At 50.3% G+C, this 23,776-nt stretch overlaps 1 protein-coding gene and 1 long non-coding RNA gene across 6 annotated transcripts in view; one reads left to right on the top strand and one right to left on the bottom strand.

The window, feature by feature from the left end:
• COBL (cordon-bleu WH2 repeat protein) overlaps positions 1–18,182 on the bottom strand; it is a 179,041-nt gene extending 160,859 nt beyond the window's left edge. For 4 of the 5 annotated variants that reach the window (XM_074341030.1, XM_074341037.1, XM_074341031.1 and 1 more), the window contains exon 1: positions 17,933–18,182. In XM_074341030.1, coding sequence (XP_074197131.1) covers positions 17,933–17,973 — 41 coding nt within the window. In that variant the 5' untranslated portion in view covers positions 17,974–18,182. The remainder of the gene's footprint in view (positions 1–17,932) is intronic. The other variant, XM_074341039.1, reaches the window with a different exon arrangement.
• On the top strand, positions 10,446–11,809 carry LOC141573227 (uncharacterized). Its single transcript, XR_012498936.1, has 3 exons — positions 10,446–10,529; positions 11,106–11,315; positions 11,695–11,809. It is a non-coding gene; the product is annotated as an uncharacterized LOC141573227 (long non-coding RNA).
• Positions 18,183–23,776: the final 5,594 nt, after the last annotated feature.

Raw genomic sequence — 23,776 nt, 5'->3', positions numbered from 1 at the left:
ACATATTGAAATGATCCTACCCCAGTAAAAATGGATCATTTCTTTTTTTTTTTAAAGGTGGCCTCTCTACACAGACACATTTTTTAAAAAACTTTTATTTATTTTAAGTGTGTTTTCCCAGGACCCATCAGCTCCAAGTCAAGTAGTTGTTTCAATGTAGTTGTGGAGGGCACAGCTCACAGTGGCCCATGTGGGGATCGAACCGGCGACCTTGTTGTTAGGAGCACCGCGCTCTGACCAACTGAGCTAACCAGCTGCCCGTATCACTTCATTTTCAAACACCCATAATGTGGAGGGAATATGACAAAAACTTAACACCAAGACGATCATACACATACGATTTGAATTCAGAGTTTGTCCTAAGATGCTCATGGAAGGTGGTTGATTAAATGTGGGCAAATAAAAAATTAGATTGGGCTTTATTTTCATTGTTTTTATGTTTTTTGTTTTTTTTACCAAAGCATTATTGTACACAAGTTAAATATTCCATGTCTTTTTTGATCAATTTATTTTTCAGACGAACAATTGTTCAGGGAAACAATAAGATAAATGACCATGCCAGTATTTCCCAGAGCAGTTTTTGTTTCTGACCATTTCCAGGTTGTGGATTTCTCACAGGCAGCTGCTAAGTAGAGCAGGCATGCTTGTTTGCAATCTGGGCCTGTCTTTTTCCAAAGCAATTTGCTTAAACCATGTGAAGTGCATTAAAATGCACACAGAAAGACCTCTGAAGAGAAAATGTTTGCAGCAGAGAACACTTGGGGCCTACACATGCAGTTCTTTCACACTAAAGGCAACTCCTAGGCTGGCCTCTGTGAGAGCTGGGACAATATCTTTATTCATACAATTCGTTTAAGGCCTTGCTGGCTGAACAATCGATGGATGAACGACGGATACTCTTTAGCCAGGACTGGGCATGACTCACCTGGGAGCTCCTGCGTTCCTCTCTGGCTGAGTCTCACCCCCCAGGCTGAATCAGAACCCCCAGGGAGAGCTGAGCATGTCTTCATCAGAGGCCCTCCAGGAAGGGGACACAAGTGAGATAGCCTATCCGTGGTCATGGGTTAATATTGTGAAAATCTCCACACTTCTCAAAGCCACAGATTCAATGTGATCCCTATCAAAATTCCAGTGCCATTTTTGACAAAACAGAACAAACAATCCTAAAATTCATATGGAACCAAAAACAGTTTTTTTGTAACTATGTGAGGTATGCATGTTAACTAACCTGACTCCGGTAAACATTTTACAATCTATTCACATATCAAATCATTGTGGGGTACACCTACAGCTAACACAGTGTTACACGTCAATTGTATCTCAATAAAAGCAGTAAAACCGGACATTCTCAGTCTCTCAAACCCCCATCCTATAAGCACAGGGGCACACGGGATTGGATTAAAGGGACGACTAACCCTAGAAAGGAAATTTTCTTCCTCAAACAACTTTAAACGTATCCTAGTTCTTGTTCACATTCATGACAGAGAATCCAGGTATCTGTGTTATGCAGTAAGAATCTGGACGTAAAAGCATTAATTGGAGAATTACAAATGAACAACAGCCTCTATAGAATGAGGAAGCCCCAGGCGATTCAGCCGTACATCCCCGGTTAACAGCCTACAGGACAGAGCGGACGTGAGGTTTGCACCAGCCAACTGGGTGTCCTGGCCGAGTGACCCTAACAGGTACAGGCACACAGGTGCCTACGTGAGTCAGGTAGGCATGATTCAGAAGCAATGCCGGGCAAGAGCCTGGGACAGGGGCAAACTGAGATGTGTGCTCACCTGTCAGTACCTGAGCTCTGCTTTGTTTTGTTTTTCAATGACAGGCTAGGCTGTAATCATTTCGAGAATCATTGTATAAACAACAATGCATACTTGTACCGCTCACGGCCATGTGCAGCCTGGGTCCAGGTAAACGCCCACCACCAGAAAGGTTTGTGCCAGGGCCACCTCCGGGGACTCGGTTATGGAACTCCCTTCCCAGCCCTCCCGTGTGGACTTGGAACGAGCCCTCGCTAGTGGCTGAACTCAGTGGCTCTGGGAAAAGGCAGATTGCCCATGGTGGTTTCAGAGTATGGGAATACAATGCTTCACGCTGCTCCCTTTTAACGGGAAAGCATCATCCCTGTCCCGTGAGTGGGGCTGGATCTGGTGACTTGCTTCTCACAAATGCAGTGTGATGTACGTGACACTCGGTCCTGAAAGTCACTGCAGCCTCCCTCTTGCGTTCCCCTTGAACCCCTTGCTGCACAGGAAACCGACGCCACGTGCCGAGGACAGTCAAGCAGGCACGTGGCGCGATCCATGTGGCAAAGAACTGTGGTCTTCTGCCAGAAGTCAGCAAAGACACAGCGACACCTCCAGACCCTGTATGTGACTGAGAGCATGGCTGTCAACTCGTGCCACAGCCTGAGTTAGAACAGCCAGGAAAGCCAGTCCCACCTGATGCTGCAAAGTTTAGGGGTCCCCTTTTTGCAGCCGTAGAGAACTCGCTCACCCACGTTCCTCAACCTGGTCACCTGGGATCAGCCGGTCTTCCTGAGGCCACCGTGTGCCTTGCTGCCTAAGCAAGCTCCTGCAGTGACATTCTCCATCACCGCTGAGCTCCAAGCAGCGACACACCTGGGCGTGGGCCCCACAGCCTGGCAGCCACGTCATGGCCCTTAAATGATGCAGGGGCCACTTCTCCATCTGGGAAGTGGTGGAGGAAATGCCTGCCCTGCAGGCTAACCAAAGGTAGATGCTGGTTCTCTGAAAGCCACAAATCAGAGCATAGATGTAAATCGTCGTCCGACAGACGCTTTCACGTCACACACCACACTCTTTGTCCAACTCAGCAGATAAGAGCAATGGCCACTACCACCAGCAGGGAGGCCACCTGTGCAGCAGGCACGACCCTGGGTCCCCTAACAGCACACACTGGCCTGCAGCAGCCCTGTCAGAGGTGAGTACAGAAGACACTCAGGCTGTGGGCACAGGTCCACTTGGCCCAGGACAGCCTCATCCAGCAGTATTCCTCGTCCCGTCTCAGCTCTTCTCTCCCCATCCCGCCCTGAAACACTTGCCAAGCAGGACCCCCACCCCACACCCACCACTATGTGCTGTAGAGCAAAGGACACACCGCCTGAAACACATCCCCTAAACTGCGATGGCCCGGGCCAGGAAGGGATGGGGCCGGTACTGCTGGGGCAACTAGGACCTCCCGGCCCCACACCAAGGCCACACAGGAGCACAGCACGTCCTGTCCAGAGAGGAGCAGAGACTACCTCCATAGTGTATATACACACGCGCACACATGCACACACGCGTGCACACACTCACCTGCACACACACGCACACACACGCGCACACACAGAGACACACACGAGCACACGTGCACATGCTCACATGCTCACACATACACACACATGCGTGCACACACATACATACACACATGCATGCACGCACACAAACACACACGGGCACACATGCACCCTCTCAGGGCACTGGGCCTTCATTCTGAAGACAGATTTAGTGAGCCTGCAATGTCCCTGCAGCCCTTCCCTGCTGTCTGGCCGCCTGGGAGGTTGAAGTTGGCTGTCAAGGAAGACAGAACTTGTGCAAACCCCTCAGTCTGACACTGCTGGGGGACAGAAGGGAAACCAGTGGGGACTCGGAGATCCAGGCTCCGCGTAGCTTCTCCTGTCTCTTCCTGAGGTCACAGTTCCAAACTGGGGGCAGGAGTGATACTCCTCAGTGCATGGGCCCAGGTCCCATGTCTGGCACCTCTCAGCCCCAGGCACACCAGCCCTGCGGACCTGGGCCCTCCGGAGAGCCTGCAATGGGGTGGGGACAGCAGAGGCTGGCAGTCCTGCTGAGAATGACAGAACATACTATCAATTGAAACGGTGTGGGGCGGGGGGCAGAGGGGGTGGCTGTCACACTGCCTCCTAACTACAAGCGTGGGGCCTGTAACGCTGATGAAGTCGGTTAGCCTCTCTGGGATTCAGTCCCACACTGGGGCCAGTATTGGTCCCTACGGGCAGGTCTACCGAGGGGGTAATGACATGCACGCAAAGCACTCAGCCCACAGGCGCCCCCACAGCAGGCCACAAGAGCACAGCCATGCACCCCCTGCTCACCAGGCACCTCTCCGAGCAGGCACTGGGGAGACACAGGAGCACCAAGCTGCTACAGAAGTGCCAGGTGCCGGGTGTGACCTGCATACTCAGCTCAGGCAGGTGGGCCCAGGGACCACACTTTCAGTGGCACTGGCCCTGGGACTGACTGCTGCAAACTCAAGCTCAGCATCTCTGATCCCAAAACCCGGTCCCCTGGCCTCGCTTCTTCTTCCTGTATTATTAGATCTGCGAATGCTTGCCTTTGATCTCAAACTCAAACTGCAGTTATTATAGCACAGAGGGCTGTGTCCCGTGGCCAGCGTTCCCTGGTGCTTCGTACTGAACATGCCCCATGGTGACAGAGCAGTGTGTGCTCGGAGGCCTGGGCCTGAGTCCCCACCTGTGTGACGTGAGCACCGGCTGCGGTCCCCTGAGCCAGGCCTGGTAAGTGGTTACCTTCTCTCCTGGGGCACACTGGGAATGAAGTAAGAAACCAGGAGACGGCCCAGAGACCCCGTGCTCATTGCTCCCACGACACCTGCATTCCTGGCTTGGATCCCGCTGCTCACATTTCCTAGGAAACCCTGCCCACTTCCTAGACTGAGGCCAGAACTTTGTCCGGGCCCACAGTGACCTTTCCACAAATATTGAAGGGTACACGGCAGGGTTGAGAGCTGTGCTAGGTCATGTGACTATGGATTCAGATCTGGGTTCACCAGGGCGTCTGGCTGATCCTAGTCACACTGACCCACCGCTTTGTGGCTCAGATCCTCACGTAGAAATGGGAGAAACAGGAGCACCCATTTCACACTCACAGGCTGCTGTAAGTGTGAAGTGAGGTGACACGTACAAGTGCTCTGAGCAGTGCCTGATAAGCACCCAGGACACCGGTCCTGCTGCTGCGTGGCCTGGGCACACGGCAGGAGCAGTGACCTGCCCCACCTGCCCCACCTGCCCCACCTGCACCACCATGTTCTCACCAGGCTGATGGACGCCCTCTCCCTCCTCCTCTCTCCTGTGCCCTCCTCGGAGCTTCCCTGGCCCTGTGGCCACTCACGCTCACCTCCATCTCTCCTCTGGAGGACAGAGTCCTGCTTGAGTCACCTTTTCACCTCTTTCAACCCTGCTCATGGTATCAACATGTGAGTGAGTACGGGAACACATTTCTTCCAAATGCTACCCCAAGACATTCTACTGCTAGAGTGAGGGGGCAGTTTATTTTTTCTAAAGAGTCACAATTCTAGGATAACAGTGCTTTCAAAATGTAGGGACTTAACCTGAGTTCATGGTCACTCTGACATAACCACTCACTACTCGTATCCTAAAAGAAGAAATGATACAGGGCGACAGAAAGCTCAGTCAGTGGGCTGTGTCACAGGCATCTCAGCTGCCCCCACGGGCAGTCGTGGTGACTCACTTTCTGGCATGTGCTAAATCATTGGCTCAATTTTCCCAACCTAATGCTGCAACTATGACAACAATACCCACTTGTGGGGTTGCATTCTTAGAAATAAGCTATTGTTTCCACCACTGCCTGCTCAGAGTACGCATTCACAAATTACTTTTCAAATGCAGTAATACAGCAATATTTTCCCAAGCCCCATTAATAAGTTCACAGAACAGGCCATAACTTCGGATTTCTGCTTTTAGAAACGCTGTATGCCCTTTTTTTTATAAAACCTGGGGACACGAGACATAGTAGAACCTGGATGGGGAGTCCACAGCCCAACCCCCCGATGAGGTCCACGCAGCCATCACTTTCAGGAACACAACATGGGGCAGGGGATGGTGGGGCTGCGAGCAGCAGCGGGTGGAGGGCACGGAGTTGCGGGGGCCACAGGCGCTGAGGGCGCTGTGGGCAGCAGGGGGCGGGGGACTGGCCCAACCCAGGCTGAGGCGGCAGGAGGCCCACAGCAAGCTCAGCCCCTCAAGCCTTAGGAAGTTACTTTAAACCAGGGGTGTCCAAACTTTTTTCAATGGTTTTCACCAAGGGCCATATGCGGTAAAATACACAAACAGCCAGGCCACTCACTCGAAGTGAAGTACGTATTGCCTCACCTGGTTTATTTAAGTAAACTAAATATATTTTTGGAATTTGCTGCGGGCCAATTAACAATGAATGGATTGCGGGCCGCAGTTGGCCCGCGGGGCGCAGTTTTGACACCCCTGCTTTAAACAGTCAAGAGGAATGTCTGTCAAAGCTGCAAATACTGAACACGGATCTCTACCAAGTTCACACGCTTGGGGTGCGGGGCTGACAAAGCTCGTCCATGTTTCCTGGGACAAGCGTAGACACACTTCCCAAAATGTAGGCTGCCTGTTGGTCCAACGCAAGCGGGGAGAGTGCGAATGCCCTCTGAGCTGCTGTCTGGGTCACAGATGCACCCTCCCAGGGGACCTACAGACGAGCTCGGCCTGGCATCTGACTTCCAAACCAACGTGTGCAGGGCGTCATCCTTTTGCTTTGTGCAGTCGGCAGAGCAGCTGATAGGACGTATGTGACAGATGGCTGACTGTGTGCAGCGCTGAGCTCACATATTTATTGTATATGCTCTTCATGGGGAAAAGATATCAAGCAAGGATGTTGGACGCCGCCCAGGTTTGGAGCAAAGTCCTGTAAGAACCTCCCCGGCCCAACAGCCAGGAGACTACACCCCGTCCAGGCGTTAAAGCATCTCCATGTTAGTCCTGGGGGGGCTGAGCACGCCCAGGCTGCCCGCCTTCAAGTGGCAGACAGTGGATGCGAAGGCCTGGCTTTCCGACCATCGTCACACCCTCACCCTGGAAGGGACCAGACAGCTGCCAAATGCCCGTGTTCCTCGTCCAGTGCAGAGCAACGGGTGGTCTGTACTTCTCTTTGACAAAAGAAAAAGGGACACAAGTGAAGCCTGGGGGAAAATCGTTTTTTCCCAATGACATGTCACTTTTGCATGTATGAAGTTAATGAAAACACATGTCAATGCCAGGGGACACTCAGAATGATCAAAACACCACCCCACCTCAGTAGAAATGCTAGTAAAGTGGCGTATGTACCGCCTGCACACAAGTATGTTATTAAAGCCCAGTTTCAAACGAGTCATCCATTACTTCCCATTAACCTCATCTGTTAAAGTCTAAACCCTGACATAAGAACACTGTATAATTTTACACTCAGAAAATGAGAAGTAAACATTAAGGAAACATTTCAAACATATCATTTCCCGGTGGGGCTGCCATTCAGATGCCTCGTCTACAGCCATGTTTTCCCCAGCTCGGCAGTGACAGGAAGAGGCAAAAGGTAGCTCCCCTGCTTTGCACGTGCCATTTACAACTATCGGCCCTACCCAGTAGGAGAGGGTTCCGTACAGGGTAAGCACCACATCCCGAGGGGTAAATCACTTGTGTGAACGTGAGGAAGAACAAGTTAGGAAAGAAAGTGAAGTGGGAAATCGACGGAGGGCCGTTCCGCTCGCGTATTCGCCGAGTGAGCTAAGAAACCATGTGCACAGCACCTCAACGACACTAAAACACCCCCAACTGGACACCAGCAGGGCACCTAGGTGTGCGTTTCCCCTTCCTGGTCCCTTGGTGTCAGAACAGAGCAGCACAGCAATGGCCACCAGCAGGGACCACAGTCCGCTCTGCAGGGCCACTGGGCTTTCTCCTTCCTCTGAGCTCCTCCCTGCTGGGGGCCAGAGACGGAGGACACCAGCCCTCGGAGGCTCCTGTTCAAGGAGCCCACCGGCCTGCAGGGCGAAGGAGGTAAAGGTGACCCGGCTCCTTGGCGAGGCTGTCATGGCTCGGCCCAGGCAAAGGTGACCTCCAGGCTAAGGTGACCCCCAAATGAAAGTGACCCCCAGGCTAAGGCGACGCCCCAGGCTAAGGTGTCCCACAGGCAGCTGCTGTCACCACACATGCATCCACTCTGTCAGCTTCTGCTTGCACAGCAGCCCATTTGTGGGGCAGGAGAACAGGTCTGGGCTTTCAGTAAACCTATGGGCACAAGCCAGTGAGCTGAGTCTACATCCAGCACAAAAGGGAGGCTGGGAAACGCTTACTAATTCCTCAGCCAGCCCGAGGCAGGGCAGACATCCTGCTAGGGGAGAAAGGACAACTGGATGGGATGCACTGTATTCATTCACAAATGTGTTCACGGTGCCCCACGAAGTTGGATCTGGTCCTTTCCTCCCACACCCCGCGTGCGGCTTTCAAACAGGAAGTGCCAAATAAGGGTCGCAGGCGTTAGTATGCAGCTAGAAATGCCAGGTGGGGAGTGTCGTGCGTCTCAGGCAAGGAAGAAGCCACACAGATGCTCACAAGTAACCGTGTCTTCAGGAAAATGCGGTCGAGCAACACGGGTGGCTCAGAAACAGCTGATTGACACCGCCTGTCTCCCTGCAGAAACCACACAGGGGCTTTACTTAGCAAATGGGGCTTTGGAAACTGCCCTGGGCTTCTGCCTTATGTGATGGGACAGCACAGGACAAGGAGCTGACTTCACAGCCACGTGACAACCCCAGCCATAGGCTGCGGAGAGATGACTGCTGCCAAGTTCGGCTGGCCTACGGGGATCCCAGCTCCCAGGGCGGATGATGAGTCTCCTGTCAGCCGGAAATATCATTATCACAGGTGACTAAAATGCGAAGTAAGGCGAGACCTTTCGAAGAACTCTCGTTTCCTCCTTCTAGAAAAATGTACAACCCAAAACTCGTCATTCTAAAAATGTGAAACATTATGATAAGTTAAAAAAGTATTGATGGCTAGTAAGGAAACGTTTCAATTAAAGTCGTTTTCAATTTAAGTTAGTCTAGTTTTCATTCCTTTTCTGAATGTTCTAAAATTCACACACGGACCTCATTCAGGCGTCTTCTCGAACTTGCGGTCAGTGCATCAAAACGACCAAACGCCTGGGAGAAGTGGGAAGGGCAGCGATGCGGGTGGTTGGGCACGAGGCACGCTAAGACTTCACGACCCCAGGACACTTTCTGATTCTAACTGGGTGACTCGGTGCTTGTGAGACTGTGATTCACTCTGTGTGTGTGTGATGGTGTCAGGACGCTGCCTTAACCATCATTATGTAAGAAGGGGTTTAGACACAGAGTAGGAGGAGGGAGAAAGCCTTCAATCCTACCCCAAAGCAATTCTGCAGGATAATTACAGACAGCAGGATGGAAGGGCAGGGCAGCTGGTGCGGAGTGGGCAGGCAGAGCCGCATCTGGGCAGGAGCAGCTCTCAGTGGCATGAGATTCTGGCCACAGTGGTTCTGTCTCTTTCCAAGCCAATGGTTTCTGTATTGGACATTTGCGGGTTCAGCTCTTAATTAATAGGGCTCCAGCCAACAAAACTGTATTTAAGTCTCCAAAATTAGCCACGTGAGCACAAATACACACTTTCGCTGTATTATCACTCCCACCCAAGCTATTTTTAAATTCAACTCCCAAAACATTAGGTTTGAAAAAACTGCCAGAATCTGATTTCAGGATTTGTTGCTCTGCCAAGTGCTAGAAGTCAGCTTCAACTTCACTCTCACCCCCACACACACATGTACACACACGTACACACATGTACACATGTCGCATGTACACACACGTACACACACGCGTGTACACACACTCATGCTCACACACGCACAGCGCAGGCACACACACACAGAGCTGGTTTTTCCATCACATGCCTTCCCCACAGTTTGCTGCATAAGTATGGAATTGTTCAAGCTATTTGCACGTAATTGTAGGTTCATTTCCCTTATATTCTCTGACTCTTCGGGCCACACAGAGCACCGATGCTGAGACAAACCCCCTGCAGGCACTTCTCATTATTTTAGGCCCGCTCTCTCCAACCCACCCAATTCCCCAGGCCCTGGAAGCCCTCTTCCTTCTCCACCTTTCCAGGCTGGTGCCCATCCTCAACAAGCAAAGGTGGGCATGGCAGGGGTGACAGATGACATCGTTAAGAGAAAAATGTTGGCATCCTGATCTGTTCCAGACAGGAAGCCGGCACCGCTAGCCTTGGGCGCAGACTCTCCTGCAGAGGGCGGGGTGCCTCCACCTTCTCCACCCTCAGGACGCACAGGGAGACTGAGTCCCAGATGCCAGCAGCCAGTCGACCACAGCCACCCTGTGGAACCCTGCACCATTTTCTGCAAGCTGTGCTCAGAGCAAACTGAGATGTTTTCCAGCAGAGCCAAGGACCTGCTGGGGCACCCATTCTGACGAAACCTGGGGCCCCCCAGGACCTGGTGGCAAGGGGAGCAGCACAGTCACCTGCCAGTCTGCCCTCCCAGTCCCCGTGACCCTCTCGGCAAAGACTGCTGGAAGCTGCCGCCAAGCCTTTCAGTGGCCAGGTCATTGGGACAGGCCAGTGGCGAGGACGTGGAGAAACGGGAGGCCTTGTGCTGCTTGCTGCTGGGAATGCAAAATGGTTCCACCGCTGTACGGACAGGACGGAGGTAAAAACCTATACATAGAACCCCCCTACAACCCAGCCACCCCACTTCTGGGCATCTACCTGAAAGGAGTAAAAACAGGGACAGGTGTCTGTGCGCTCACGTTCACAGCAGCCAACAGGCGGGAGCAAAACTGTCCACAACAGAGAATGGTTCACATGGCGGTGTGTTCAGATAGTGAAGGATTGCTCTGCCTTATAAAGGACCTTCTGACCCAGGCTAGACATGGGGCCTGGAGGGCAGTGCGCTGCGTGAGATGAGCCAGTCACGCTAAGATTCCACTTGTCTGTTGTTTCCAGGTGCCACACTCACAGAGACAGGAAGTAGAAAGATGGGTGCCAGGGGCTGGGGGCGGGGGAGTCACCGCTTAATGGGGACAGAATTTCAGTTTAGGGAAGTGGAAAACAGTCCTGGAAATGGAGGTGGTTGCACAACAGGGTGAATGTACCTGAGACCGCTGACCTGCACAAATGGCAAATGCTACTGAGGTCTTATACAGTGGGGGGGCGAGGGGGTTGATCCCGGAAACGTACGACTTGTGGGTCAAACCCTAAACAGAAAGGCACGACCCCCTTCTAGGTGTCCTCCGCAAGCCAGGCTGGAGCAGATGGGGGCCGTGGCAGCGCAACAACATACAAAGAAGCTGGCCCCCACGACTTGGCACCCTATCTTGGTGATTTGGGCTGCAATGAGAAAACTCCACAGACTCGGTGGCTTATGAACAACAGAAAGTTATTTCTCGCAGTCCTGGGGGCTGGGAGTCTGTGGTCAGGGTGCCTGCAGGGTCAGGTGAGGCCCCCCTCTGGGTCCCAGACTTTTGGCTGTGTCCTCACAGGGCAGATGGGCCATGGGCCCTCTGTGGGGTCTCTTTCTAAGGGCACTAATCCCATCACGGGGGCCCCACCCTCATGACCTCATCACATCCCAAGGGCCCACCTCCTGACACCATCACATGGGGGTTGGGATTATCAATGTATGAATTCGGGGTGGGGGACACAGACATTCAGAGCATAGCACACCTCAGCGCCAGCCCTGGGCCACCAGCACTGAGTTTTTCATAAGGGACAGAGAGAATGCCCTCCTCTTGAAGCCACCGTCACTTTGGATTGTCTGATACAGTCACTTTATGTTTCTCAAATGAGACAACTAACACCTCTCCACTCTGCAGGGCCCAGGACCCACAGCTGGCAAGCTGCATCTGAGCAGAGTCCGAAATATTTGAGTGACAACTGATCTGCTGTCACATAGTCTGGCGAAAACAAGATTAAGTGGCAGTATCAGGAAAAGAGGCCTTTTTTGTTTTTTTTTTAGGCGGTATCTAGAGTTTCTGGGAACACTTCAAAGGTAATGATTTTAGAGCTTATGTGAGTCTTGAGATCATCTTCCAACACCCTCCGTGGACACAGGGAAGCAGGACTGACTTCCTGGGCTCTGTCTGGGTGCCATGTGCTGCGCCACAGACGCTCGAGTACCATCCCTGTGTCCGAGCTCAGAATTCAGTGGGTTACAGACGCTTAGACAAAACCCAAATCCTGTTTGTGGCTCCCCACAGAGGTGGCAGCCCAGGAGGGACTCTCCAAGGCCTGGGCGAAGCCAGAGAGGCCAGGGCTGCAACTGTGTGCCAGGAGGAGAGAGAAAGTATCACAAAGCAGTGGGAGGTCTGGTTCAGAAAGGACAAAGGGACAGTGACCAAAGGAGACACTGGAACTGGCCATCCACAGTGGCACCACTGGCCACCCAGGGCTATTGACATTTCAACGATGAAAACGAAAGCAAGTGAAAACCCAGGTGCCTCTGTCGCACTGGCTACATGTCCCGTGCTCAGCGGCCCCTGTGCTGGACAGACATGGATACCGAACATCTGGGCGGGGGAGGGGCAGGTGCCACGAGGGTGGCCGCAGGGGACACTAAGGAGGGTCAGCTGAGTCTGCACAGCTGATGCTGGGCCCCACCCCACCAGGCCTTTCCATTCCTGAGCCTGTGCTCTTCCCACCAAGCCTGCCTGTCACCTTTGATTGGAGAAAGTCAAATGGGATAATTACCACCCAGAAGGCATTTGTGATGAGGGAAAGCGACCCTGCTGACCCAGGAAGCCACTGCCCTCTGGGCGCCCAGGGAGATGCACACCCACCTGCCCCACAGAGAAAGGACAGCCTGCTGCCTGCAGGGAGGGGAGCCCGTCCTGTCCCTAAGACAATGGTTCTTCATCCGGGTTCTTGAGCAACAAGATGAGAAGGGGGGTGGATCAATGACTCCTGGTTTATCTGGATCGTCTTTGGAGATTTATATCATATATATATGTGTATATATACACACATATATACATATTTTTAAAGGGATAAGGGCTTCAATGACTTATCTAAAGCAATCAGTGTCTCTTAAAAAAGGTATCACTCGGTTTGGTGGAGGTGGGGATTGGATCTGCAAAAGTATTTGTGGTCTGAGAAGCTGTCTAGTCAAATGCAGCTAAATAAAATACATGCTCACAGTTGCTTGAAAAGCTTTTTCCTTTTTTTAATAGAAATGTGTTAGGCTGTGGAATTTATTCTAATTGGACTGGACCTGTAGATGACAGCTAAGCAGGGAGACCAGACAGAAGCATGTGAAACCCTAAAGGCTACAAAGTATCTTCCAGCTGGGAAGTGAGCTTCCTCCAGAGGGGCTTGGTCTCTAAGCCAGACAATAGGAAACAGACATGGCTGGAGACTCACCAGAGGACATAGCAAAGTCTAGCCTAGAATCAATACCATTAGGTCTTGAAAATAATGACCATCATTAGCTTTGTAAAAAGCAAATAAAACCACATAAAGTATACACGAGAAAAAGGTTTAATAACTACTGCAGGAAGAGGCAGTTGACAAATGTGATATGACACAATGCTGCCATCAATTCAGGTGCTGAAAGCCGGCAAGTGGCCCTGAACAGTAAACATTCAAGTGGCAGGAGACAGTGAAGAAGCAAAGGCATAAAATGGGGGCAGGGGAGGGTAACATTTACAGTTTGCTTAAAAAAATGAAAATCATAAAAGAGTAAAAAAACATATTATCAATATAGTAATATATATCTATATACCAATCGTATAAGTCACAATTAAATATTTTATGTAGAGAAAAAGTACAGATGAAGATATATGAAAACTTTCATATATATCAAATCTACGTTCTGTTATAGTACAAAGAAACTGAAAATGCATAACTGAAATTAACCAACACACAGAATCCACAGCCGTCACCATTAAATGTGGACAGGGACAGAAGCAGCCATGGGAGGACACACATAATGAAAACATTAACCCCGCACCAAATGCTTTTACTTCAAGTCTAAATCAGAACCCAGTGTTTATATATTTTAAATTTGCACATCCTTGATCTAAACACTACTTTGATATCAAATATTTCTGCTCACTTTTTAAAACTTCTGATCAAATGCAATTAAATTCAATGATAAACTTAGTAACAAAGCACAAAAGGCCTAGAAACCTAAACTACTTATTATGGGGGTGCAGATACAGCCTATAATCTTATTTTCTTAATAATTAGGGGAGCACTCGGGTGCACACAAATCCCAGATCCCAGATCAAAGAGGCCACTGACCCCTGAGCTGCGTGTGTGGGGCTGTCACTCTGCCTGGGCTCTGGTGAAGGGTATACAGGGAACACGGGGCGGGGTGGGGGGGGACGGGGAGGGGGCTGCAGGCCACAGTTCCTGGACGCAGGACAGGGACAGGCCCAACACCTTACAAATTTAAATTTAATCACACTGCAGTTTCATCATCCTTAACAACCACAGCCACTGAGAAATATTTAAAAGCTCAAAGATAGTCTGATATTATAACAGGGAAATGTCCAACTCCTCTAATTTATTGAGAAAAATTATCAAGTTCCTACTTTCCACTTTACATCACCCTAACTTTGACTTTCTTAGATGAATTGCCAACATGAAAATTGGGGGTTATCTAATATTATTAACCATTGTTACCCTGATAAATTAATAGAAAAAAAAGAGAATAGTTCAGAAGTAACACCTTTTAAAAATATACCTCAAATAAGTGTGAAAAGCTTAATGTAACAAATAATTATACGTGGTGTTATCATTTTAAAGAATGTAAACACATTCTCTAACATGTTAGCCAAAAGCCTAGAAAACTTAAAGAGAAACCCAAATGTCTTATTATGGTGTACACGTGTTAACATTCCATTAATATTGGTTTGCTGTGAGAGCTGAATAGAAAATGTCATCATAGCAAGACTCTTATACTTATTATCACGTTGGGTGTTGACAGGACAAGAGCAACGCACGTTACCCACTTCGATTAATTTTTTTAAATCATTCCTTTTCTAGTAACTTGATTAAATAAATACAAATTTATGCAGAGATATGCTACCCCTTATGTCTACATGAAGCTCATATTTTGATGAAATTGATTAGCAAAGTTCCATTGCGTTTTACATAAGCATAGTGCTTGAATGCAGCCATTGATCAAATGTGCCAGCTCTTTTGACATTTCATATCACTGGAGAGTAATCCATTCTGCAGAAATATGTGTTTTCTCCATAGAAAAAAAATTAACCAGTATCCTTGACAAACCCAACACATTCTTATTCATATAGGTCCACTGCGAAATTTAACACTGTTCCATAACCGATTACTGGAATGCATCTTACACAGAAACAGATAAATTCAAAGTAAACAGATAATCTTAAATGGACTTAAAAATATTTGAGAACTTTGCCAAAAGGTAATTTGCCTTTTCTTGTATTCTAGAACATTCTGTTAATTATTACACTTCACCTGAACTCTAAAATCCCTTGAAGTCACACCAAGTCTGACTTGTTCTTTTCTTTCTGACATGTCCTCCTTCCTAAAAGAATATTTTCCAGTCAGTTAAGTCTGCCATAAGACATTGTCTTAATGAAATTACTATTAAAAACGTACCATTTCAATCCGACTAAAAATGCATACTTATGCCCTCAGCAAATATAACTAATAACCATCTATTAATAATTTAATCAGTCATCCAATCTGTGAATTTATTCCCTAACTTCTCTGGCCCCCAGCGGTCCTCAAGAAGCGCTTGTAAGACCTGATTTTATAACGTGACAGTCTAAAGTCCTCGTCTCCGACCAGCTCGTTTCTACACAAGAACGAGACTGTTAGTCCCAGCCAACGACAAGTGCATGATGGCAGCTGTTCACCATCATGTGGAAAACCGATCACTGACTGCAAGTCTGATTTGATAACCATCGCTCACAGTGTCAGAGGAAACGACCTTCGTGTCCCTGGAGTGCATGGCAGGCTCCGCCTCATTGTCAAGCCACAAAAGATCGGGGTGGAGAAGAGGAAACAGTCACTGCAGTGGACAGCCATCAGGGCCTGACTGGCGCAAACATGTACGAAAGCCTGAAATTTCACACCCGTGTCTCTGCTTCCCGGTCCGCCAGCACGACCCCTCAATTACATAAGAGACTCCAAACGCCCAGGACCATTTCTCCCCTCAGGTTTTAATTGACAGTTGCTCATTATTAAACATGTAATTCCTGTCTGGAAAACACAAGCACACTGACATTTCCTAGATGTCTCTTCTCTAAAGGTACGAAAACAAATGACAATTGATAAACTAATTCGAAATGTCAGAAGTGAAAAGCCATGCATCTACATTTCTTGGACAAAGATGGTGAAACAAGCAGAGCAGATGCTGTGGGTTGAGTGTGGGAAAAGAACCAACATGTATCCGTAATAACAGTTTGGTGTTTTATCACATCCGTGGCACAAGTCCTTTGTTTCCTGGGGGGACGCAGTGTGACGGCCACGCAGAGCTCGGAAAAGCATGGAGAGGACCAGACGCTGGGTTCCGTCTCCCCGATCCGGCACCAGGCTGGACACAGTGCCCGGTCTCACTCGTCACCGTCCCACTCCTATGATCAGATTCCTTTAAAGGACTTTACAAATGCTCCGGACACACTTTTGCTGGCCTCTTAAATGATCTCTCCTTCATATTCACGTATAAGGTGATGACAGTGACAAAATGATTCAGTCCCTTAAACAGGCTCATCACACAGGCCACCAAAGCCACTGATTTAAAGGAAATTCTGCTTCATATTTCTGTCATGTCGGGGTGCTCATTACCATGAAAAGGGGTTCCCACACTTATTTTCTTTTGGGGGAAGATTTGCTTGCTCAGAGGGAATTACATAACCACCACTAAAGGCACTACAAAAAAAAAGTTCTTTTTCACATTCCTCAGCTTCAGTGTTATTTAACTTGCTAACCTGGCTCCCTGTTTTCCTGGCATTAAAGGGAGAGTTTAAAAAGAAAAGCCGGTTTGAAAACCTCTTGCAGACTTGGGCAGCACGGAGGCCTACGGGCGCAGGCCTGAGTGAGTCAGTGAACCACAACTGCATAGAAAACAGATTAGTTGTCCCCAAAGCGGCCTGGTTCAAGACCAGTTGCTAGAGTGGAAAGTGGGCCTATTGGGGAGCAGGTGCTGGCCCGCCCCGCCATCATTCCATTTGCAGGACTCATAACACTTGTGCTGCAGACCAGCCCGAAAGGACTGCGCGCCGCCCCGCAGCGCCCAGGCCGGCAGCCTGGTTGGGTCTCCAACGGCTCAGACTCGGCTCATTGTCCAGGTAAAGGGCTGGTCTGTTTCTCTGGTCCAAGGAATTTTACTTTCTGAGAGTAAAATGTGTGTGACACGTGACCGCACACGCACGGGAGGAGGACGTTAACACACCGCTAAGGTGCGGCCAGAGGCGGGGACCAAGCCCTGATTTCAGGTCTTAGCTCGGGGTCTCCACCTCAGACCGGTCCCACCTCGCGCCCTGTCCACTGTCCAGGGGACCCCAGAAAAGCAAGCCAGGGTGGGAGATTGATCCTTACGGAAACCTCCAGGGCAGCGCCCTCTACACGACCCTCCGAGACCTCGGGACCCCCACATCTTAGAAGTCGCGAAACCTCCCCTCTATTTTGCGGGCACCGTGGCCCAGGGTGGGGGCACTCGACTGAACACCCGCAGGCGGAAAGTCAGTGACAGCTGGAGTCGGAGGCCAGGCCTCCACCGCCTTCCCACCCCCCAGGGCGAACGCTCCAGGGAGTTTGAGGGGGGCTCGGGGCTCCGTGGGGACTCTGCCCGCGGGCACCTCCCAAAGGGGGCCGGCGCGCGCACGCACACACACACGCGAAATATGCTCGGGCCTCAACGTGACACTGTCACCTGGGCAACGACCCGGGCGCACAAAGTACACAACCCCCTTCTGCGCCGGCCAGAGAAAGGGCGCCCTGTCCCGCGCCCGCCCCGGTGCCCCGAGCCCTCCCGTTCCCGAGCCCTCCCGGCGCCGAGCGCGCGGGGCGGCCGCGGACCTCCGAGCGCAGCGAAGCCCCGGCCCGTGCCCCGCCGCCGCCGCTTACCCGGTGGGGGGCTTGGCCGCCGAGGCGAGCTGCGCGTCCATGGAGCCGGCGGGCCCGGCAGTCAGGCGCTGGCTGCCGCCGCCCTCATTCACTTTTTCCGCGCTGACCCATCGTCCGCCCACGCGGGCCGGCGGAGGACAGCGGCGGGCCGGGAGGACGGCAGGAAGGGGCCGGGCCGCGCGGGGAGGGGCTGGCGCGGGGCGGGGGCGCCGGGAGCAAGGTGCGCCGCTCCCCCGCGGGGCCGCCCCCGCCGCTCCGGCCGCCCGCCCGCCGGGGGTGCGTCCCGGGAACGGGTCGGGCGGCGCCTCCCAGCTGCTCCCCTATCCTCCGCCCCAGGGAGGGAGTGCGCCCCTTCTGGGCCGGGTCGGGGTCCGGACGCGCGCGCCGCGCTGGGGCGGGGAGGAGCTGCGGGAGTGGAGACACCTAGCAGAGGTGAGGCGGGCGGAGGGCGGGCCAGCGGGGGAGGACGACGGCTGGAGAAGGGCAGTGAGTGACCGTGCCGCGCTCTCGGCCCTGAAACCCAACAGAACCTTCATTCATGCAACAGACACCCAGTGCGGCGAGTCTCAAAGCGGGTCCCTGCCCAGCAGCACCTGGGAACTTGATAGAAATGCAGAGTCCCCACCCCACCCCCACCGCGGCCTGGGATATTGGAAACAATGGGGCTGGAGCAGGGCCCAGCAGTGCCACCAGGAGCTCCGTTTGGAAACACGTTCAAGTTTGCCAAGCTGGTCGGCGGGGCGCTGTGGTTGCACAACCCCACCAAGGAGTGCCGTGCGGGGGGGAGGGGAGGGAGCGGGGACGGGGGAAGAGGGGGGCAGGTAGCATAAATGCCAGCAGAGGCAGCCCACGCTGGGTCCAGAGAGAGTCACCCTGATCTGCCTGAGGTTCACCTTCGTGCTCCTAACCCACCCCAAAGTAACAAGAGACTTGGGTTAGTGTGACAGTCTGACTTACCAAAATGACAATTTCCTGTGGTTCCAACGACTGGAATTAAAAGGCCAATAAAAAGCAGATCTAATGAGCCTGCAGCGTGATCAGTGTTGGAGGACCCTGTGCTTGGATGAGCTATCAGAGACCTGGCTGAGCCTTTGTCCACTGGTCCCCAGCGTTCTTAGTAACAAAGGGGGAAGACCAGTGTAGACACGGTCGGCAGTCCTCGTCCCAGCTAGCAAGGTCTTGGGCAGTCGGGCGGGGCCCTCACCCAGAACGGGGCTTGCACCTGAGCTCCTGGCTGTGGAGCACATTGCCCTGCAGCTCAGCCTCTGCTGCCTTCTCCCAACTCCCCTGCCCTTTGCAGCCTGGGGCCTCTGCTTGGGGTGCTGTCCCACAGGATTTCCCTCCTGCTGTTCAAACCCCAGTCTCTGCTCAAACATCAGCCTCCTGTAGGCAGGAGAATGAAAGTACAGCCTGCTGCTCCCCTTGTCCTGCTTTGTTTTTCTTCTGCATTTATGTGTGTGTGTGTATTTGTTATATGTATTTTGATAAAGTTTATTTGTATTTATAGAGAACTCTTTATATTTGTTACATTTATAAACAGATAAATGCAGTGTATACATTCTATATGAATGGGATATATATGTGTCTGCCTGTCATGTCAGGATACATTGTGTCCAGGTCATTGTCCCCGCCTCCTCCTGTAGCAGGTGCTCTCAGCATTGGGCCTTTGTCTTATTCATCACTGAACCCCAGCGCCTAGGACAGTAACAGGCAGGGTGCAGGGGGTGCCCACAGTGATGAGAACACTGAACGGATGAATTTCTACAGCTCCCTCCGCCCACCTCAAGGCTGTGGGATCAGGGGTCCTCCTGAGTGTCTCTGGGTACCTCCTTGCTCTGGATACCTGTACAAAGGGCAGCTGGGAGGGGCCAGAGCCCAGAAGTGGACGGGTGGGGGTGGGCCTGGCGCCCGCTGAGGACCCCAGGAGGAAGTCCAGCCAACAGGTCCGGTGGAACGCAAGGGCATTTTTGTGGTGGAAATGCTCCTGCTTTGGCCAGTGTCCAGCTACCGCAGTGCAGTGGCTAAGTTCTGCAGGATCTTTATATGTTCTGTGTATGAGTCCTCATCAGCTATACCACTTGCAAATATTTTCTCCCTTGTGAATTATTCCTTCACAGTCTTGGTGGTGTCTTTTAAAACACAAAATTTTTCACCTTTGATGAATTTCAATTAATTTAGTCTGTCTCCTGTTGCTTATAGCTGTGGTGGCATAGCTGAGAAAACTGTATGGTATTATATAGTATTATATAGTATTAACCTCCCTTTTAAAAAACTGTGGTATGTTTTTTCAAAAGTGGTAATTTATGGGCAGGACCAAGCACAGTAAAACTGGAATGTAGGGGTAGCTTGTCCTCAGAGACGGGCCATCTCATACTGTACCCTGTTCTTTGATTAGGCGTCACCGATAACTGGTGCCACCTCACCTGTTGCTCCTTGTCAGGCATTTAATCCATCTGCAGAGCCACCAGCCATTAATCCAAGGGATGGGATCCACAAAGTGCTATCAGGTATTAGCAGCTGAGTAGGAAACACAGAGGAGGGGTTCTGACTCCCAGGAAGCCTGAAATCACTGTCAGGTTTGGAAGGGTCTCAGGGTCACACCACCTCCAACGCTGAGCCCGTCATGTGTGGATCGGAGCTGGACAGGAACCAAGAGGGCTGGGATGGGACAAGAAAAGTTTGGGGTATGAGGTGGCCTGTTCCTGGCTGAGGCCTCTGGGAGAGGCTCATGAATGCAGAGTCTCCAAATCACAGGGTTGTGAGCTGAAGCCGCCCCCTCTCTGTCCCTGGTTCATTTCTTCTGGACTGCCCTCCAGTACCTACCAGTAGACATTTATTCTTTGTATCCCTTTCAATAATTATTATAATAATCAACTCAACTGCGTGTACCTAATAGACAATAAATGTGGTGACTGAATTATTAACTGTATTAACAGTTACCATTTGAGGACAGTGAATGGATGGAACGCACTATGTTAAATTCATTAACACTAATCATGTAATTTTTGAGGCAACCCGAAAGATAGATACTATTGTTGTCCCCATTTTAGAGATGGAAACACTAAGAGTTCGGGAAGTTAACTAAGTCACCCAAGGTTACATGGAGCAAAGATGTGTGCCCAGGCAACCTTACCCAAGACCCTTTTTTCTCTGCATTGTACAAACACAGTGGCTTTAATGTATGCCCAGCACCCAGTTCTCCTATGAGCCTTTGAACGCAGAAGCAGAGGGAATAGTATTTGTCAGCAAGTGTGTGCGGACTCACTGCCAAGTAGCAAATGGAGGGAATGTATGAATCTGGCTATTCTGCCACTTTGTCATGAAGCTTTTATTTTAGCCACCAACTGTCACAGTTTCCCTCCTGGTGAGATCACACGAAGAGCTGTGCTCTCCCATCATGCATTGTCAAGAGGAAGCGTCTCTCAGCCTCTTTGCAGAGATGTTCAGCCCTGAGCTTACGTAACATTGCACCTACACCCTCAGCCCACGCAAAGATTATGCAATGGGGTTAGGATTCCTTGCAGCATTTTCTGGAAATCTGAGCCTCTTCTGAACATGCATGCACGGACTTTTGACAAAAGAGGAATTTTTGACCTGGGCCGATGTGTGTTTTGTCTTAACACATGATCTTGCCTTGGAGAACTTGCCTGATTTTCACTCAGCTGAGGTACAGAACATACTAGAGTACATGTAAGACTATATCCTTCATGATTGTTCAATGTTATTTAATTCTGATGTGATTCTAAAAAGCAAAACTGGAATTACCAGCATTCCATCTTTTTCCAGACTGCTTTGCATATGAAAACTGCTACCTAACATGGCTCAAGAGTGGGGGGATCCAGCCAATGGAAGATAATGACATTTCTAAACTTTTGATTTACGGTTTTGCAAATTGGTGCTTTGCTGTGACAACCCATGGCCTCCTTCCCAAATGATAATTTCATCTTTCTAGTGAGTCTCCAAGCCACATGTACCGAGGAGAAGAGAGAGGCCGGAATGATTTTGTCGCTGCCAGGTCTGAGAGGTAACAGCGTCTGAGCGACAGTGTTTTGTGAGACAGTGTGAAGGAAGGCCCTGGAGCAGGGACTGTCCACAGCCGCAAGCAGACATGGTGACAGCAGCGAGGACAGAGCTGCAGGAGCAAGCCTGGGGGCACCTCCAGGCCTGCGGGCCGACTTCTCTGTGCAGTATAAGGCACCCTCGGGAGAGGCCCAGGGCTACAGGTGGCTCGGAGTGCTCTAGGGGCAACGGAGAGGGAAGGGCAGGGACGTTTTCCTGCTACTCCCGCTGGACATTGTTATCTCTCCAGCTTTACTGAGACGTAATTGGCAGACAGCTGTGTAAGCCTAAGGTCTACTATGTAACGACTTGGTATATGCATATATTGCAAAATGATCGCCGCGATAAGGCTGGTGAGGATCTACCACCTCACATGGTGACAATTGTTTTCTGCGTGGTGAGAACTTCCAAGATCTACTCTCTTAGTGATTTTGCAACATACAATTCAGCACTGTTCAGTGTCGTCCCCATGCTGTACGTGACGTCCCCCAGACTTACTCATAACTGAAGTGTGGACCTTTGGCCACCTTCACCCCATCTCTGCCCCCCCCCCTTCTCTGCTCCAGGCAATCAGCAGCGTGCTCTCCATTATTTAAGTGAGATCAGACAGCATTTGTCTTTCTCTGTCTGTTTTATGTCACTCAGCAAAATGCCCTCCATGCCTTTATCCGTGCTGTCACCAATGGCAGGATTTCCCCTTTGTATGGTGACTAACATTCATGTATTACCCTTTCTCTATGACTCGTTTGTCCATAGACTCCGGTTGTCTCCACGTCTTGGCTGCTGTGAATAATGCTGCAATGAACATGGGGGTGCAGATGTCTTTCTGAGATAGTGAACTTTTTCCCCCTTTGGATAGATACCCAGAAGAGGAATTGCTGGATCACATGATAGTTCTATTTTTAATTTCTGAGGAACCTCCATACTGTTTTGCATCGTGCCTGCACCAACTTACATTCCTACCAACAGTTCTCTTTCCTCCACACCTTCGCCACACTTGTCACCTCCTTTTCACCACATGCATTCTAACAGCTGAGAGGTACTGTCTTGAATTTGGCATGCTAGTGTTCTGTGAGAAGTTTCCATCTATGTTCATCAGGGATATTGGCCTGCAGTTTCCTTTTCTTGTAGAGTCCTTATCTGGCTTTGGTATCAGGGCAATGCTGGCCTCCTAAAATGAGTTTGGCAGTGTTTCCTTTCATTTTTTGAAGAATTTGAAAAGGATGGGAGGGAATTCTTCTTTACATGTTTGGTAGGATTCACCAGCGAAACCGTGTGGTCCTGGGGCTTTTCTCTGTTGGGAGCTTTTCATGACTTTTACAATCATCTACTCATTATTGATCTGTTCAGATTTTCTATTTCTTCATGATTCAGTCTTGGTAGTTTGTATATTTCTAGAAATTCACCCATTTCTTCTAGGTTGGTTCAGTTTTTTTGGCATAGAGTTGTTCATAGTAATCTATTATCATCCCTTGTATTTCTGTGGTATCAGTTTCTCCTGTTTTATCTATAATTTTATTTATTTAGGTCCTTTCTCTTTTTTTTGGGTTAGTCTAGGTAAAGATTTGTCAGTTTTGTTTAGCTTTTCAAAGAAGCAATTCTTGGTTTAGTTCATCTTTTTTATGGTTTGCGTATTATCTATTTCATTTATTTGTGCTCTACTCTGTGTTATTTTCCTTTATTCTGCTAAATTTGGGCTTAGCTTGTTCTTTTTTGAATTCCTTGAAGTGTAACTTTAGGTTGTTTATTTGCTTATTTGAGATCTTTCTTTTTTCTTAATATTGG

This window comes from Rhinolophus sinicus, linkage group LG09 (genome assembly GCF_036562045.2).
Source record: "Rhinolophus sinicus isolate RSC01 linkage group LG09, ASM3656204v1, whole genome shotgun sequence".
NCBI classification, from domain to species: Eukaryota; Metazoa; Chordata; class Mammalia; order Chiroptera; family Rhinolophidae; genus Rhinolophus; species Rhinolophus sinicus.
The sequence above is the reverse complement of the archived record's forward strand: the minus strand, read 5'-3'. Positions and strand labels throughout refer to the sequence as shown.